Genomic DNA, 17,800 nt, shown 5'->3' on the forward strand with positions numbered 1-17,800 from the left:
GTGTGCTGACTGTGCAGCTGGCACACCTATGCTGAGAAATATACAGCTTGTATTACTACCTTGACTCACTTAGGACATGGATTTGAATCTTTACCTAGGATTAGCCACGCTTTCATTTTGGTTAGCCTTTGTACTTGGAGACAGCTGTTATTTATAGAAAGCCTTCTGTCAGATGTGGTTGAAATTGGCCCAAATGTTCACTAATAGTTAGGAGGAAGAGTGGTTGGGTAGAATTAAAGGATAGTATGACTGCTGCTGTCCATCATCACATACTGTTAGTGGGTTGAGACTGAGCAGGACCTATGGATTCTGGAAGTTTTTTATATTGCACCTGCATAAAGCACATAAGGTTATTTGAGAGCTATCAGTGGTGTATCCTGTGGGGTTCTCTGACATCTTAATGATGTTAGATTATTGAGACTCAGACCATAAGTGATCTGAAATCTACATATCCAATAGGGTTTGGGAATTGCTTTTGCTAAATTATTGTTATAAAACTATTTGGGATGAATAGCTATTCATCAAACATTTGACAGCCAATCTCATACTTTCTCTTCTGCATTAGTCTACATCTCTGTTGCTTAGCCAGATATGTTATTATTTCAAGTGGTTGAATTTCCATTTTCCTTGATTGTTTTTTCTCAGTTTCTTCTGTTGTTAATGAGGGAAAGATGTCCAGATAATCCATCATATTTCTGTTTGTCTGAATTTGTTACAGCAGATGATTATCAGTCACAAGAGGAAATTGCCTACATCCTTGGAAATACTTGAAGTCAGTTTTTTATGCCAACATCATATATGGTTTCATTGCTACAAGCCTCAAAACATACCTTGGAAGATAGCTCTATTTTCTTTTATCTTTTATTTCTTCTTACAATGCTTTAAAAGATAGGGATAGCAAGAGAAGAGATATCTAATTGAATATATAAGTTGTTGCAATTTCTAGCCTGCCTGCAATTACCCCGATAGCTTTTATCCCCTCTTTTTAAAGCAGAAGCTTTCTTATTTTCTCATCATATAGCATCATCCTGAACTTTGTAGCTTTATTTAAATGCAGTTTTACATGACAGTTTTTTCTGTAGTTCAGTCACAGAAATTATCTGATCCCCATCCAAACGTAGTGCACTGATCCTTCACTTAACTTCTGTCTCCCTTTCCTCACCTTATTCTCATTAGTCAGAACTATCAGAATAATTGTTCTTACTCAAAAGATAGATTTGAGGCTCTACTCAGATCATTTTTTATCTTGTTCAAATCCCCTTTATAGTTTATATACATCCCTTAATTCACCTCAGTTTCTGTAGTTTGCTGAAAAAAATATCTGTTACTGTAATTTTCTTTGCAAAGGCTGAATAAACATTTTCATAGTTCACATTTTTTCCCTGTATCTCCTGGCTGGAAAGAGGCAGGTAGGTTTGGTAAACTGTCCTTTCTGCAAACTCTGTGACTTCTTTCTAATTCCTTATTTCCCGATTTTTATTTGAAGCCTTTTGTTTAGAAGTTTTACTCCTTTGTTAGATTCTATCAAAAATCATCTTTAAGATGCAGTGAGGCAGAAAATTTTCTTTAGGTTCTTAGTATCGGGTCTTTGTCCTAAACACATTATGGTCCCCAAAGAGATTTGGTAGATAAGTTCTGGTGATGACAGACCAAAGCCCCAAGATTCAGATATACAAATTAGTTCAACTGCAATAACCAAGGGCTTTCTCCTGCTTAAGCAGGGACAAGATATGCATGACTTCTACCTAATCATATCTTCTCAGATCTATAAGGCATATGGGGGAAAAAAAAAAAGGCATATGTTTGATATGCAAGCAGGCAACTTTCAAGTGTAATAGTGAGTGGAGAGTTTTATGCTAGTGCCACTCCACTCTGTAACATAGCTATATCAAGTTGGTTTCATTTTCATTTCATTGAGATGAAATTTGTTCCCCAGCAGTCTTTTCTCTCCTAATGGAAAGCATACCAACAGCTGTCACAGAGAAGACCTATGGCAAAGGGGAATGGATAAATTATCTCTTGAATTCCTTTTTGTCCCTATGTGTGTGAAGTCTGCATTTGTATTTGTGGTAATGAGTGCATCAGCTCTGCATTATTTATACATGTTAGCAGTATCGACCTAGGAAAGTCATCCAGCAGTGGCATGGCTGTACAGTACTTCTGTTTTTCCAAGGGGGATTGCCAAATAACAAGGAGCCTTACAATGGAGCTTCACCTATGCAAAAGTAGCAGGTTGGATGTGTTGGAGGAATTTTTTGCATTTACTCCAAATAAAAACTCATCATAATATTTCCAAATTTCCAATTGGAATATTCCAGATAACGAAATTTTCAGTGATACAGTAAATTGTAACCCAAGTTTGACTACATTAGAGATTGGTGGCAGCCTGTCTGTAGCACACATATTCTGAAGATGTTTCACTTTTTTGACTTTCATGTTTAGGGGACTGTGGTAAACAGAGAGGAGGTTGGGAGTTTTTACAAATTTTACTTACTAATGGAAAAAAAAAGTTGAAAATGTACCAGTTTTTATACCAATATTTTGTTTTTCAGGTATTGGTGGTAATCTAGTAGCTATTCAAGCTAGCAGAATTTCTACCTACCTCCATTTGCATAGCATTCCTGGAGAGCTGCCAGAAGAAGCCAAGGGTTGCTATTATCCATGCAGAACCTATTACGGTACAGGTACATATTAATCACCTTATTGTTAAAACTAGTGTCTTATATTTCCTCTTTTTCTCCCTGTATGAATGTAACCCCAGCGAGACTCAAATGCAATTCAGAAGCAGCAAAAGTCTGGCAGTTTCCATTGCCTGCAGCTATTTACACAGAAGAACCACAAGCAACAGCTTGCAGGAGGTGATGCATAGAGAGTATCAGGGAGAAAAGTGTAACCCTGGCTGGAGTCAAAGACAGAGATCAATCAGGCAGGACACTGATGATACCCACTTAGAAAAATTTTTATCTTTTCTTGTTTCCCTTCCAGCCTTTGTCATTTAACTCCAGAGTTTAAATCAGTCTTCAGATCAAATTTTTTTTGTAGCATCATTACTAACCTAGTCTGTTTTCATTCCTCATATGCCATTTTCTTTCCACATGCTTTCTTTGCAACTCGTTTCTTCCCTGTACTTCCCCCTTTGCTAATAATGTAGTAACTGTAGAGAAATTTGACATTTAATTGCATGTATTACAATGTAATATTTATGAAATGCATTGGGACAGATGTGAAAATAGTGTGGAATTTTTAGACGTATGAGATACTTTTGAAGATGGCTTGAATATGGTATCCAAAACATCCTATTTCCTAGGAAGGCTCTAGGAGGCCGCTGGAGCTCCAAAAAACTAGACGCTATTTCTTAAGTACAGAACACAAATGGATGAAATACACACAGCTTGCCCCTTCTTCTGGAAGAGCTTTGCTTGACTTTGCTAGCATACATTAGGGATGACATCCCCTCCTCCTCCCCCCTCCCCAGTGTGGAAAACTTCAAGGATTGTTTTAGTTGAAAATAATGCATGCTGTTCCACAATAGCCAATGCTGTGGAATGCCAAAATTTCTTCTCACGTTAAAATCAGTAAGAATCATAGAATCATTCGGGTTGGAAAAGACCATAAAGATTATCAAGTCCAACCACAACCTAACCATACTACCTAACTCTAACAGCCCTCCACTAAATCATGTCCCTGAGCACCACATCCAAACGGTTTTTAAACACATCCAGGGATGGTGACTCAATCACCTCCCTGGGGAGCCTATTCCAGTGCTTAACAACCCTTTCTATAAAGAAGTGTTTCCTGATAGCCAACCTAAACTTACCCTGGTGCAACTTAAGATCATTTCCCCTCATCCTGTCACCAGTGAGAAGAGACCAACCCATCTCTGCTGTAAACATCTTTCAGGTATTGGAAGAGATCAATAAGGTCTCCCTTCACCCTCCTTTTCCCCAGACTAAACAGCCCCAGATCCTTCATAGGGCATATGCCTCTTTATAGGGCATATTCTCCAAGCACTTCACAAGCCTTGTTGCCCTTCTTTGGACCCACTCCAGCACCTCTACGTCCTTTCTGAGCTGAGATGCCCAAAACTGGACACAGTACTCGAGGTGAGGTCTCACCAATGCCAAGTACAGGGGCAAGATTTCTTCCCTAGTCCTGCTCACCACATCAGGATGCCATTGGCCTTCTTGACCACCTGGGCACTTCTGCTGGCTCATATTCAGCTGACTGTCCATCAGTACACCAAGGTCCCTTTCCATCAGGCAGCTTTCCAACCACTCCTCCCCAAGCCTGCAGGGTTGCCTGGGGTTGTTGTGACCAAAATGCAGGACCTGATACTTGGCCTTATTGAAACTCATACAGTTTGCCTTGGCCCATTGATCCAGTCTATCCAGGTCCCTCTGTAATGCCTTTCTACCCTCTGGCAGACCAACACTCCCTCCCAACTTGGTGTCATCTGCAAACTGCAAAATTATTAACGTTTTAATTAATAAAACGTTAAACAGAAGCAGCCCCAGTACCAAGCCCTGGGGGACACTGCTTGTGACCAACTGGATTTATCTCTGCTGACCACAACTCCAGCCAGTGTTTCACCCAGCAGAGTGTACACCCATCTAACTGTGGGCAAAGAATATGGTATAGAAATTGAAAATCTTAACTGAATTTTGTTTTTTTATATATTTTTTTTTTATAATTGTAGGAGTAAATAACAAATCAGCCCAAGTCCTGCTTCTTCTGGTGATTCCCGGTCATCTAATTTTCTTGTACACTATTCATTTAATGAAAAGTGGCCACACTTCCTTAACTCCAATCTTCATAGCAGTATATTTGTTTGCAGCTCTGCTACAGGTAAGAAAAAAATACAGTTTGAAATGCTCACATACATAAAATTAAGTTCTTAAAGAAGGTCACGTATTATCTGATTTCTGAAATCTCATGAATAAGTGAAAGAGGAGATGTGTTATTACAGGCTTTCAGCACAGTTACAAAGCAACTAATTATCTCCACATGCATATAGCTTGTAGACATGTATCCGTATTGTAAGTGCTTTTCAGAAGATACATGACTACATTACTTCCCAGTCATGCATTTTGCACTCTTTTGTGTGCTTCTTGGCACCATTGCATCTAAAACCCCCATCATTTTAATCAACTGGAGGGGAAATGAAGAGATGGAAAAGCAGTATTTATGAATAAAGAATGCATTAAGGAAACTCTCAGAAATTTCCCACTGTGGTTTGTCAAAATGGTTCAGGATCCTGTTTTAGTACAGTTAAAAAGGTAGTAGATGGGACTTCTATTACTTGGTAAAATTTTAGTTAAAGCTGAAATTAGTGTAACGGATCAGTGATCAATGTACAAGAAATTATAATTGCATCAATTGTCAAACATTGTTACATTATTTTATGGGCTACTGCCTAGTGGTCTGTCCAGACCTCAACAGTGGTGATTTTTGAAAGATGTCTTCTGAAATATTAATGTCTTAAATTGAAACAGTTTCTCCTACAAATTAGTAGTATAAAATGAAGTGTTTTTACTGAATGTACAGCCATTTTTAGCTAAAACTTGGCTGACTTAACTGGAATGTTTCATTGTACTTTAAAAAAGTAACAAGATGTTCACATTACACAATCAAAATATAGTGGAAATATCCATATGTTCAATATATATTGAGTGCTTCTAAAGTGTGACCAACTTAGTTTTAAAATTCTAACAGCATTATCACCAATAATTTCTTGAGAAAGTCATGATTTTAATATTCAAAGTTATCTGTGTTTATTTATTCCTATTCCAATAACAATAGGTCTTGAAGACTGCTACTATTTTAATTTTATATGAGAATTTTATACTCTTTTCGTACAGTATTACTTTAAAAGTTCCACATTTTGCATGTAAGAATGTCATAGTAAAAAATACAGAACTTTACTTTTCATTTTCCTCTTCTGTGCCATTCCTGGTTTCCAACCTTACCACTTGTTTTACACTGTGTTCTCCCAAGGAAGTAATAACATTCATTGTCAGCGATATGAAGTCCTTATAAGCTTAATGAAAACAGCTGGGGGGTGAAAGAGTCCCCATTACTGCCTTTACTGTAGGTAAGACTGAAGTGTGATTTCAGCAGGTAGTAGATTTCAAAGACTTCAAATGGGAGTCAAGCTCAAGACAAATCCATATGAAATCCATATGGTCCTTCTGTACACAGATCTACAGTCATAATACATTCAGGGCTGCAAATCTTTTCTTCTGAAGCAAAACAGGGTAAGATGAGAGAAATGGGGAAATTCCAAGTTGAGGCATTAGGGCAGGGCTTTCAGATCACATTGTTGTTCGAGACAAGTACTGGAACAAATACATGTGCAAAGTTAATTTTTGTGAATTTAAGGCCTGATCAGAGTATTCCATTTCAGAGTCACCTATCTCCTTTGAAGTCTATAAGGCCACATCTAATTTTCTAAATTTTTCACGTAGAAAAGCAGATACACAGCTTCTTCTTTTTCCCCCCTATTGCTTTAATAGATTATTTTCCCTTCTTTACCTTCTGCCTTTAGCTGTGGCAGGCAATTTGAGATTAGAAACCAAGTAATGGTACTGCACATTGTAAATTCTTATGGGTCTTGACAGATTTACAATTTGGAACCCCATGTTTTTTTTGACACCTTCTGTGTAGGTGGATTTTTTTCCCTATTTTCATTATTGTAACATTTTTCAAGTAGTGGTTATTGTGGTTCTGCATACCTACGATCACAGCAGATTTAAAATTTTCTGAGACCCTTAAATTTGAAATTTCATTTACCTCTCAGCCTGATAAGCTTCCCTGCTGGAGTTGTATGGTTGTATATTACTCAGTTCTCAAGCAAAATAACTAGTTGTGCTTGGACTTGATGTGTTTTAGAGTGGACTAAAATAGATTTTTAATTAGCTTCAAGATCTGTGTTTTATTTCTGATGTTTAAAATGGAGACAAAGAGGGTTAGAAAATGATGAAAGTAGAAGTGTTATAGTAAGCTGGAATAAATTAAGGAAAATTTAACATAAATATAAAAGTAATGATTAAAGCTCTTATCTGTTGCTCAGTTTATGTTATTCCACATTGTCTGCAGTAAATTCATAACGTAAGTATGAGTTCTTCTATGTGGCATTTTAACAAGAGTTTTTCAGGTTGCCTATAAACTTCAGACTTCCCACAGTGATAAAACAATTTATTTGCACTGCTTTATAAAGTTACATAGCACCAATACCAAGCGCTGTCTTTACTCTGTTCCTATCTGTATTTAGAACCCCTGTCTCCCGAATGCCATGTAAATGAGATATTTATGGTAAATAACTGATTATTATGATGTGCAATTAGCAATGGTATGATTTAGTTATTATTGACCCCAAATAGACTTTGTAGTAAAACAAAGTACAGATTCACTGAATATGCAGTTGTTTCTAAAAAAAAAAAAAAAAAAAAAAAAAAAAACCACTTTAAAGTGAGATATTTTAAATAATAAGAGTAGCCAGGATTGTGATCTGCAATTTTTCTATCTGCTTCCCTCCAAACAAAACTGTTCAGGGTTTCCAGATGCAAGAAAACCCAGAAACAGTTTTAGTTTGTTTTTATTTAATTTTCCTAACTTTAACAGCGCAATATTTTTTTCTCTGTAAGAAATGCATATTCTTGAAATTTATAATTTGGTTCTATTGAAATCTAAGGCAAAAAATTTCTTTAGTTTCAGTGAAACCAGAGCTTCATCAGCATGGAGAAAGCCGCACATGTATTTATATTAATCTCATTTGAAATTCTGTGTTTGAGATGCTCATGCTCGAGTCTGATACATGTTTATGACTGGCAGCACCAGGAAAAAGAAAGAAAAATATTTTGAGGAAAATCACCTATGTGCAAGAAATCCATAGGTATGTAGGGTACTTCACATAATGCAGCATAGAGTAGCTGGGCAAGACATTGTGCACTACTGAAATGAGTATATTGATTTGAAGTGAGGGTTAAATTTAATGAGTGGTAAAAATAGAGCAGTGTGCTGTATGACATTACAATCTTGTTTGGACCAGCAAAAATACATTGATTAAAAGAAGTGTCCTCCTCTTTCTTGCAAGGCCTCAAGTATTTTTTAATTGTATGATGCTCTGCACTAAGCAAGGTTTCAACTTCTGTCTTGTCAACCTGCAGCAGAATGAGAGCAGCTCTGGAGCTGCCATCAGTCCTGGCACGCTGCCCTGAGCACTCAAAGGCAGCCTCTGTTCTTAATGTTCTCACTGAGCCAGTAAAACGCCCTCTGAGGAATTTTCACACCTCCTAACCAATTCTGAGCACACCACTACAGTAAATACTCAGAGAATAAACAAACAATAGGAGGTTCCCTGAGCTCTTACCAAGCAAACTAGTAATTCTAAAATGTGGCTGTCCTTATGCAATAAAGATCAGGTGTCTGCTCCTGGGAAGCAACCTCTGCAGTGCCTTAAGAGGTGTTTGGTCAATAGAAAACCAAGAATTCAGCAACGCACATGGTGACTTCCTGTTCACATTAGAAATGTTTTGGACTTCTCGGTAGCCCGAGGGTTCTAATTACAGTGCAAGCCTCTTCAGTGCAAAAAAAGAAATCATGGAATATTGTATAACATGATGGAAAGTACAGCAATAATAGTGGGGTGGCACAATCCTAGGCTGCAGAAATGTGAACAAGCCAAAATGCAGCAGCTGTGGACACAGAAACAAAGGGGGGAAAAAAAAAAATGCTTCCCTTTGGAAGACCTCCAGAAGGCAGGAATCTCCATCAGGATACCTTTGCCTCCCCACCAAGCCCTAAATGGGTTGGGGTGGGAGGAATGGATCCTGGCTCCACCCCTTATGGTCACTCAGGTGCATTGCTTGCACCTGAGTTGGCCCTGCCTTCCCACCAGGTGCTCAATCACTGCTTCAGGCTACAGAGTATACCGTACATTATACATGAATAAGGAAGACTGTGTTTATAAAGAAAACGTTGCATTTTAAAAGTTACTTTTTCTACTTCCAAAGTGTAGAGGATATAACTGCTAGGGACACTTAATGATTCAAGGCAGTATGGAAACTAAGGCCCAAACCTGGACAGTTCTGCCCTAATTCAGACAGGCAAACAACCTGAAGTTAGGACTGCCTTGATCACAGGATGTCTGACAGAGCTACCGAGAAAGCAAGAAGACTCTCTGTGGAATTTGGATTTAAACTGGGAAATAATAATTTAAAAAATAAAAGTTAATTCACAGACAATTACACTGATACAACTATGTTGATTTAGAAGCACCTTCAGCTAAAATGGTACAGTCTTTATTTACTTAAATGAGGCATTAGTCTTGCACAAGTTTATGCTCAGATACCATAGAGTTGTGCACTTCAGGCAGAAAGCAAGTAGTTATACATATTGCCTGCACACATGCAGTGTAAAGGTTTTATGTTAGGAGCTGAATGAGTGTAACTGAGTGAGCATTACCAGAACCTTCAGTTTGCAGATAGGCTTCTGTCCTTGCTCCCAGTAGATTTGCTGCAGTTAGAGGGAAGCAATACAAAACTGAACTGAATTTAAGTCTCATGGCAATTTTCTTAAGCTTTGTATCATAGATTGTCTAAGAAATGACAAAGAGCAACCATTTCTGATAGTTGATGTTGACACTCTCTTTCTTCAGCCCATTCTTCTCATTCTTTTCTGTCCTCTTCTGTCCTTAGAATGACATGTGGCAGGACATATCCACACCTGACCACAGTCCACCTTAGAAGCACTACACCACCATTACTGGCAATGTAATGCCAGTCTTCTGTGTGAGGCTGAAAAAGGAATGTCAGACACAGACATATGTGTTGCCTTTTCTTTACCTCAGAATGGTGGCAGTAGTTTCTAAAAGACTGTTGGAGTTTATGATGTCTTAATTGGCTATATCAGGAGTTTCCAAATCTCATTAGCCAACGTCCTAAATCAGCTTGGAAACTGATTTAAGTTAAACTGGTGAGACTTTGGGTACAGACATGCCAAAACTCCTTGGTACATCTGTTTATGTGCTTAGATAGAGTCCAGAAGGACAGAAAGCTAATGAAGTGTGTTTGTTATTGATGAGTGTTATTGGAGAAGCAAGATGTTGTCTAATGAGTGGGCTGGATCTTCTGAAAGGTATCTATATTTGCTACTAAAGAAATTAAATCAGTGGTTCCAAATCACAAGATTACTAAAATACCAATAGCAAGAGAGAACTATGGGGATTTTTATAGCCAGACACTGAAGAAAGTGATTGCTTCTTTGGAGAAGATAGATGTATAATCAGAGAATATTAGGATGTTATAATCACAAAATAAACAAGAGAGCTAGGCAAAGCAGACTATGATAACAAGAAGAGAATAAATAGAAGGCTTACCCCTACCCCGGGCTCACTCACAAAACACCAGCAGAGGCAGTCTCCAGAAGAGATCCTTCCCTACTGGTAGCCAGCTCTTAAATAGGTCTAGGAGGGGTGGAGCCAGGCAGAGCAGGTGAATTGCCTTCACCTGTGCTCCTCTGGCTGACTCATGGCTCGCCTCAGGTGATCAATCAGACCTTCAGGCCCTGACTCAGCAGTTCCCATACAATAGATACCGAGTTGTTTCCCTAGATGTGTTACTATGTAGACCCTGCTCAGCCTACAGAATTTTGGCTGTAGACCACGGAGATTCAGCAAATAAGTTCAGTGTAAATTTATTGAGTGCTTTACAGTTACTTCTTAGTTTTGAATTAAGATATCCAAAGATATTTAAAATCTGAGAAATGTGTGATTTCATCATTAACTTAATGAAGGGTCAAAACCACTAAAAACCTAAACCATAACTCAGATGAGAATGATGTCAGTCAGGACACATTTAGAGATCCCTAAGTGGAGGTTTTCAGTAATAATTATACAGGGTCTGCTCTAAAATAAATATCTCCTATTTTTTTTTATATTGTCCCGTGATGTCAGAGGCGGATGTTGGTGGGATGGCAGTAGAGGCAGAACCTGCCATCAGTATTCCATTACGTTTTGTTGCTGTGCAACAGACGGCAGCGTAGGGGCAGTCTGGCAGACTGGCGTCTGACATGGAAGTGTGTATGAAGCAAAGGTGTGTCACTGAGTTCATCTACGTGGAAAAAATGGCACCCATTGACATCCACTGATGTTTGCTGAACATTTATGGAGACCAAACAGTGGATGTACTTAGGCTGTAGGAGATGCGTTTCAATAGTAGTGGCGGTGGTTTACCTCCACTGATGCAGACTGTTACAAGCACAGCATGCAGGATCTTGATGAAAATGCGCAGCTAGTGGTGGTGTCTGTGTTTAAAAACAGTAATTGTTAGCTGAGTATTTGCTCTATCAAATAGTGTTATTGTGTTCTTGGTTCCTGTTGAATTTTCCATGGAAATAAATAGGAGGCATTACTTTTGGAGCAACCCATGTAAATAGCTACTTCATCAGTTTTTACCTTCCTTAAACCACAGGGTTATCTCATTCTTCAGTCCTGAAGAATTCCTGTGCTACTGTTTCGTAATTCTACTTTTTTGGTCTTCCTTCAAAAAGCACTGCATTGTTCTCTTCATATTAAATAGATGTGAACTAATATTTTAAACTAAAACAACAGCTCTGCATACATTTTCAAGCATTTCTTCTCACTTTCCTACAGCATTTTATGGGCTTTTTATGGCTTTTCAGTACTGATGACAACTTTGTTTTTTCCCTCAAGAACAGTTGGCTTTCAACTTGAGCTATGAAGACTTATTTGTAGAATGAGAGCCGAGTAGAAGTAAGCTGTACTTATACTGCTATGCCATATGTGTGAATTTGCTGAAATGAGTATAGGTCACTGACAGATCCCTGCAAATGGAAAGTGCTGTGCCACTACACTGTCTTAAAATGTCTCTTATGTAACTTTCCACCTGTGCCTAAGAAACCTTTCCTTTTTATTAGTCTTTGCTCTCCTTTACACTTCTCCTTTTATTTCACCTGTTAGATCTTTGCAAATGACTTTTCTTATCACTTGAAATGCAAGAATTGTCTTACTTTCAAAAAAAAGTCAGCAAACTCATAGTAGAAGTTTTGCTTATTTTTAGCCAAAAATTTGACAAAATTTGTTGGTTGATGACTTTGATTTCTTCCTCCTAACATTGATTGGAAGCAAAATCTCATTAAAGATTTAAGTTACATGGATTGACTTCTATCTTTCAACAACTACTACTGTGGCCATATATTTCTTACTGACTACTTACCATTTCCAAAATCAGATCTGTATAATTCTTAAATGTTAGTGAGCTTCTACGTGTGCAAATGCTCAATAATAACATTATTCCTTCCTCCAAATAAAGGCTGATAGACTGCAGTCTCATAACTTACCCTGTAAGTGCTGTGTCTCAACTGCCATCATGTACTGTTGCAGTCATCAGTTGACACAATATCATCTTACAACTTTTTTCCTATTACGGGTTTCTTGTAATTTGTGTTGTGTGTTATATACCCATAAGCTAACATGCCAAAAGAAATTATTTGGGAAGGTTCACAAAACTTAATTTCCAAACTACATATTCTTCTCAACAGTCAAAGTCCGTTGCTTTAGGGTCAAAAGTATATAGGCAAATGATAAGTTTTCATGTTATTACTTTTAAAATACAGAAATATACACTGCTATTTAAGTTGGGTTGTGTATGTCATGTGTTAATGATTGTGAAATATGAGTTACTTTTTCAGTGATTGCTCTCATCTTCTAATAGAACATACAGTAGCAGAGCTATAGTAGCTGTGGGGCACTGCAGAGTATTGTGCGCATCCTGTAGGTGATGTTACTATGCAGTGTCTTTCATAAACAGACCTCTTTTTGTCCGTGTTAGAAGAAGGAGCTGACTCAAAGAATCTGATAGTCTTCCAAAGAAAACATCTGTTTCAAATATATTTGTTTGGATTCCAGTCAGCGCACCTAGGACTTGCATAATTAGCTTAGACTACAGAGTTCCTTTTTCAGAAGATATGTTTAGATAAATAAGCCATGCATTTTTCATTAAGCAAATATTCTTCCTTCTCCCTCCTCCCTTTTTTTTTTTTTTTTTTTTTTTTTGTAATTAGAAATTGGGTTTGTGTTTTAAAATATACTTCTGCAGAGCAAAGATGGAATATTTGAACTTTTTAAGAAGTTTTTTCTCTTTTTTGATATTTGTTGTACAGTATTTTGTATTATGGGGAATGTTTGGCAGATATCATTTCAGTATTTCGTTTAACAAATGCATACATGTACACACGTTTTCAATTCCAAGAATTGATAATTAACAGAGCAAAATGTGAATCTTCTACCTTATACTATTTTTGTTACTGTTCTTCTATATGTATGTTGTATGACTTTTTGAAAATGAATTTGGTAGTAACTTTTTAAGTTTAACCTTCCTAAAAGATCTGATTAACTGAAATGCATAAAATACGCTTAACTCAGTTTAAGCAGCTCTTCAGAAGACGCAAGAAACAGAAGCTCAGTTAGAGGTCTTCTCTCCATTCATCTTGTGCCATGTCACACCGCATGATTCCACTGAACCGGAATCTTTTACCATACAGCTGTGTAACATTAAAATAATTCCTTTCTAAAACTGGGCTAATAATTATGCATATCTTTGATATCAAAATCAAACCTCTAGAATGTTTCAGACATTCACGGTTTGGTATGAATCTTTGGGACAAATTCAGCCTGGAGTGACAGTTTCATAATATATATTGCAGGTGTGCCTCATACAGCAGGGCTGCGCATGAAATTGGTATTTCACACACAAAAGTAGCGTCTAGGTCATTCTCGGTATTTCACATTATCCAGATGGAGTTGTTCTTAATTTGACCCCATATTCCTCATACCACGTCTGATTTCATTGGTGGTCTAGATTTGTGGAAACAAGAGCAGTGCCTGTGTTGAGTGCTCTCATCTGGGTAGCACCAGTCAGTTGTGTGTGATCTTGAAAGCCCATTTATGTCCTCACTGTACACAGAGTGATGTCATGTGTAGGAAGTGCAATTTGCACATTTGGTTGGTGTTCTTACGATTGTCAGAAATTCTCATAGGCTGGAGGAAGAATGCTGTCAGTGACTCATTGTGTTCTTTCTCCCTGTCCGCATGATTTTCTAGGAGAAGTTGGATAAATGTCTCTGTCCCCACTGTTAGGTAGTTTCAATCTAAAATTAATTCACATTGATTGTTTATATTTTTTCAAAAGCATTCATGTACAAAATTGCTAAATTCTAGAACGTCATTGTCTGTTGGCTCTTTTACAGTGTAATTCAAGTGAGAATAATACAGATTTTGGTTGTTATTCCATAGGTGTTTACTCTGTTATGGATTGCTGACTGGATGGTGCACCACTTCTGGAAAAAGGGAAAGGATCCTGACAGTTTTTCTATCCCTTATCTTACTGCACTGGGAGATCTGCTTGGAACTGCCTTATTAGCTGTAGGTTTTCATTTTCTATGGCTCATAGGTGACAGAGATGGCGATGTTGGAGATTAATTATTTCAATGGATGCAATGACTTTTCCTGAAGTACTGAGATGAGCAATCATTCCACTTGATGGTCCTCAAAATGGTTGTTCCATTTGGTCTAAGTAAATCAAGTTGACACAGATGCAAAACAGCCTTAATCATTTTGGTTTGGATTGGTAAAAAAGGATGGATCTAGGAGGAGACTTGAGGCCTTTAGACTGGAAAACAAGGTGGATGGCTGCTAGTTGAAAACATCTGAGCAGAAACAATGAAGGACACATCAACCCTTTATCAAGTTCTACATTTTTAAAAGAGCTGGTCTTTTAAAAGAACTGTTTCTTATCTGTTAGTGCAAACCAAAACAATCTCTTAATTTCTTATTCAGTGGTGACAAAGAGGGTAAAAAACAATCAGTGACTTACCTTGTTTTTCTTCCCTAATATTAAGTGGGTATATGTTCTCATCTTCCCACAGAAGTGGATAGGATACCACAGATGAATTCTCTTTCATAGACCTGATTAGCTGGTACGTTCTTATCTTGCAATGTCAGTGCTGTAACTCTGACCACTGCAGACTTGATATCAATAATAACTGCTAGAGTGATTTGTACCCTGATTGTTAAAATGTTTTGTCACAAGCTTCATGTATGCTAATAGAATTATCATCATTTATAAAATCAGGCACTTGAAAAGCGTCTGCAGGACCGAGCCCTTTTTCTTTCTGCTAAAAAAAGCAACCTAATTATTTTACTGATGTAATTTATTAGAAGAGTGTAGTGAAGAGAGAGAACATGAGACTGACCTGATCAATAATAAGGGATAAGTTATTAAAACTCCTTGTGCTGGAAAGTGTCTTTTCATTTAGCAACTGGAAGAAACGTTGGACTAACTCATATTAACAGTGTTGTGATGGCCGGTGTCCTGACTTGAAGGAAGTATTTCGAGGTGTTGATTCAAACACAAATGCTTATCCCAGACTAAAACTTAGGGGATAAAAGGTTATGGTTGCTATTTTAGGCACATAGGAAGTTACATAAACTTTTGAAATTCCAGAGCTGTCTACATCATCCACTTCCAAGCAGAAACCTCCGTTCTTGCTAACAGGATTTCTGCTTTCAAGCTCTAGAAATAATATTGTTCATTAGGAATGACTGCTTCTGAATGATTTATCTTATTTCTATACCGCAGTATTTCAGATGATGCATTGATCGTGAAGACTCTGGTTACCACTTAGAAAAAAGTACACTGATTGCTCTGGTTTATAATCTACTGGAAATTCCTCGTGGCATGTGCTTTTTAAAGACTGCAGCATACATCATAAATGCATAATTACATAACTCAGATTTCAAATGTTATTATCAAAAGTTTTTAATTTTGAGAATTAAATTAGACAACTAAATCCACCTATCAGTGTAAGCTGTAAATCTGTAAACATTAGTCCTGGAATTTATGGATATGAATTGTCCCTTTTAATTCGATGGACCTACTCAAATGAATTAAGTTAATTAAATGCATAAGTGGTAATGGGGCTTCTACAGATGTTGGTTGCCTTAAACTCTGTGGAAATTGGAAGTGTAATTCTGCAAATTAAACCAGCTATTCAGTGCCTAGACATGGATTTAGATGCCTGACTTAGCACTCTCATTTTAAAGTTTTTATTTGAGCTTTTTCTTAGAGCTAAATGACATAGTTGTTTGAATGAATCATATGTATTATGTCTTTTATTATGTGAAAGATGAAATCTTTCTAGCTTCAAGTTCTCTGACTTCTCTTAGTTTCTATTAATGTTATTTAAACTAGTTGTATGTAGCATTGCAGGAAATACTCCTATTAAATTGTTTAAAATGGACTAAATGTTAATTTAATTTTATCTTTTTAAACTTATCTGTTTATTTTCATTCAGGGCTGTTTGCTTTTGGTACAGGCTTAGATGCAAGATTTTTTATTCTGATAGAACTGCCGTCTGTATTAACTAAATAAGTATTTCAAATGCTTTTCTCATTTGAGTTATTGGATTTTAAAGCCCTTTTAAAACAGATTGCAAGATTCTTGACAATTAGAATTTCTTGAGGTACTTGTGATCTGTACTTACATGATGCATGAGGGCACCGTGCTGTTTGGCCAGGGCAGGATCCTTACTGTGTTCAATATTTTCACAGTAAGTAAGCAACAACTGGTGTTACGGCCTGCTGGCAGGTGGGTGAGTGATCAGACTGCAGAATTGGGAAAGAAATGTCAAATGGGACAAATTCAGTGAAATTTGAAAAGCAGAAATACACATTTTGAATAATCTGTGGCATGGAAAGGTTTTGATTCCTGTGTGGAAGAGGCATCTAAAATTAAACATGCAGGTTTGCTAGCTCTTCTGCACAAACATTATGAAGGAAAGAAACCCTAATGACCAAGGTTTGGAGGGTGTGTTACCCCATTGCACAATGATAACCTGGGAGAAGGCACAAAAAAGTTGTTGTATACAAGAGAATCTGTCATCTGCTCAAAAACCCTTAGATTAATTTTAACTCTGGTCAAGTCTACTTTGCTACAGTAGGCCACTAATTTGATTTTTATGCTTATCCTAATATGAGTCCATTTCTTTTCTGCACATGTGTAAGAAATGTTAATAACATTATATTAAAGACAGAATAACAAGTCCCTTACGTACCATTTAGAGCATTCAATTGAAAGATATATCCTGAGATGCTATTCTGTCTCTTTTTATCAAAACAGCTATATTTTATAGTCTTGCTGATAAAATGATCACTCTTTGTACTAAAATGAATATTTTCCTCCCGTCTACCTGAAGAATATTCTTTCATATCTCCCTTAGTGTTTTTTCTAGCCTACTTAGGGCTATGAGTGATTTACATCCATTTGATTTTTATTTCAGCAAGTAGCATTTTCTTTATTTTGCTCTTATTCATATTTCCTTATTCATCTAATTTAAGCTGCAATTCTTCTAAAAGCTTCTCCTGCAACTTCTTGTACCATTCCTACTCTTCTGATGAGATAGACCAGCAAGAAACTCCAGTTGCTTTGCCTTTATGAGCTACTATCTGTTACCTGATGCTGAGTAACAGCTGGAGTGCTCCTATGGAGTGGCCATTCCCACTGTCTACTCTTGTCTGCTTCAGAACTGTCCATATGGTAAACAGAAGTAAGGGCAAGTTCTCTGAAATGGGCACTGTTTGGCATTTTGAAGAATTTTGTGGCCATCTCAGTTGTTCTATGAGTGTGCTTGGCAGGAAAACTTCATTTCTTAAACTACAACTTTTTAAAGTAGCCAGGATAGTTCCACAGCTGGATTATGCTGTTGGACACAGGGGAGGGTGTGT

General features: G+C 37.3%; 1 protein-coding gene across 1 annotated transcript in view; it reads left to right on the forward strand.

The window, feature by feature from the left end:
- Positions 1-17,253, forward strand: part of SLC41A2 (solute carrier family 41 member 2) — a 50,025-nt gene extending 32,772 nt beyond the window's left edge. Inside the window, exons 9-11 of the mRNA XM_042890390.1 lie at positions 2,553-2,684; positions 4,697-4,845; positions 14,312-17,253. Coding sequence (XP_042746324.1) covers positions 2,553-2,684; positions 4,697-4,845; positions 14,312-14,497 — 467 coding nt within the window. The 3' untranslated portion in view covers positions 14,498-17,253. The remainder of the gene's footprint in view (positions 1-2,552; positions 2,685-4,696; positions 4,846-14,311) is intronic.
- The last annotated feature ends 547 nt before the right edge of the window (positions 17,254-17,800 follow it).

This window comes from Lagopus leucura, unplaced genomic scaffold (genome assembly GCF_019238085.1).
Source record: "Lagopus leucura isolate 7727_CA_CO unplaced genomic scaffold, USGS_WTPT01 Super-Scaffold_100159, whole genome shotgun sequence".
Classification (NCBI taxonomy): domain Eukaryota; kingdom Metazoa; phylum Chordata; class Aves; order Galliformes; family Phasianidae; genus Lagopus; species Lagopus leucura.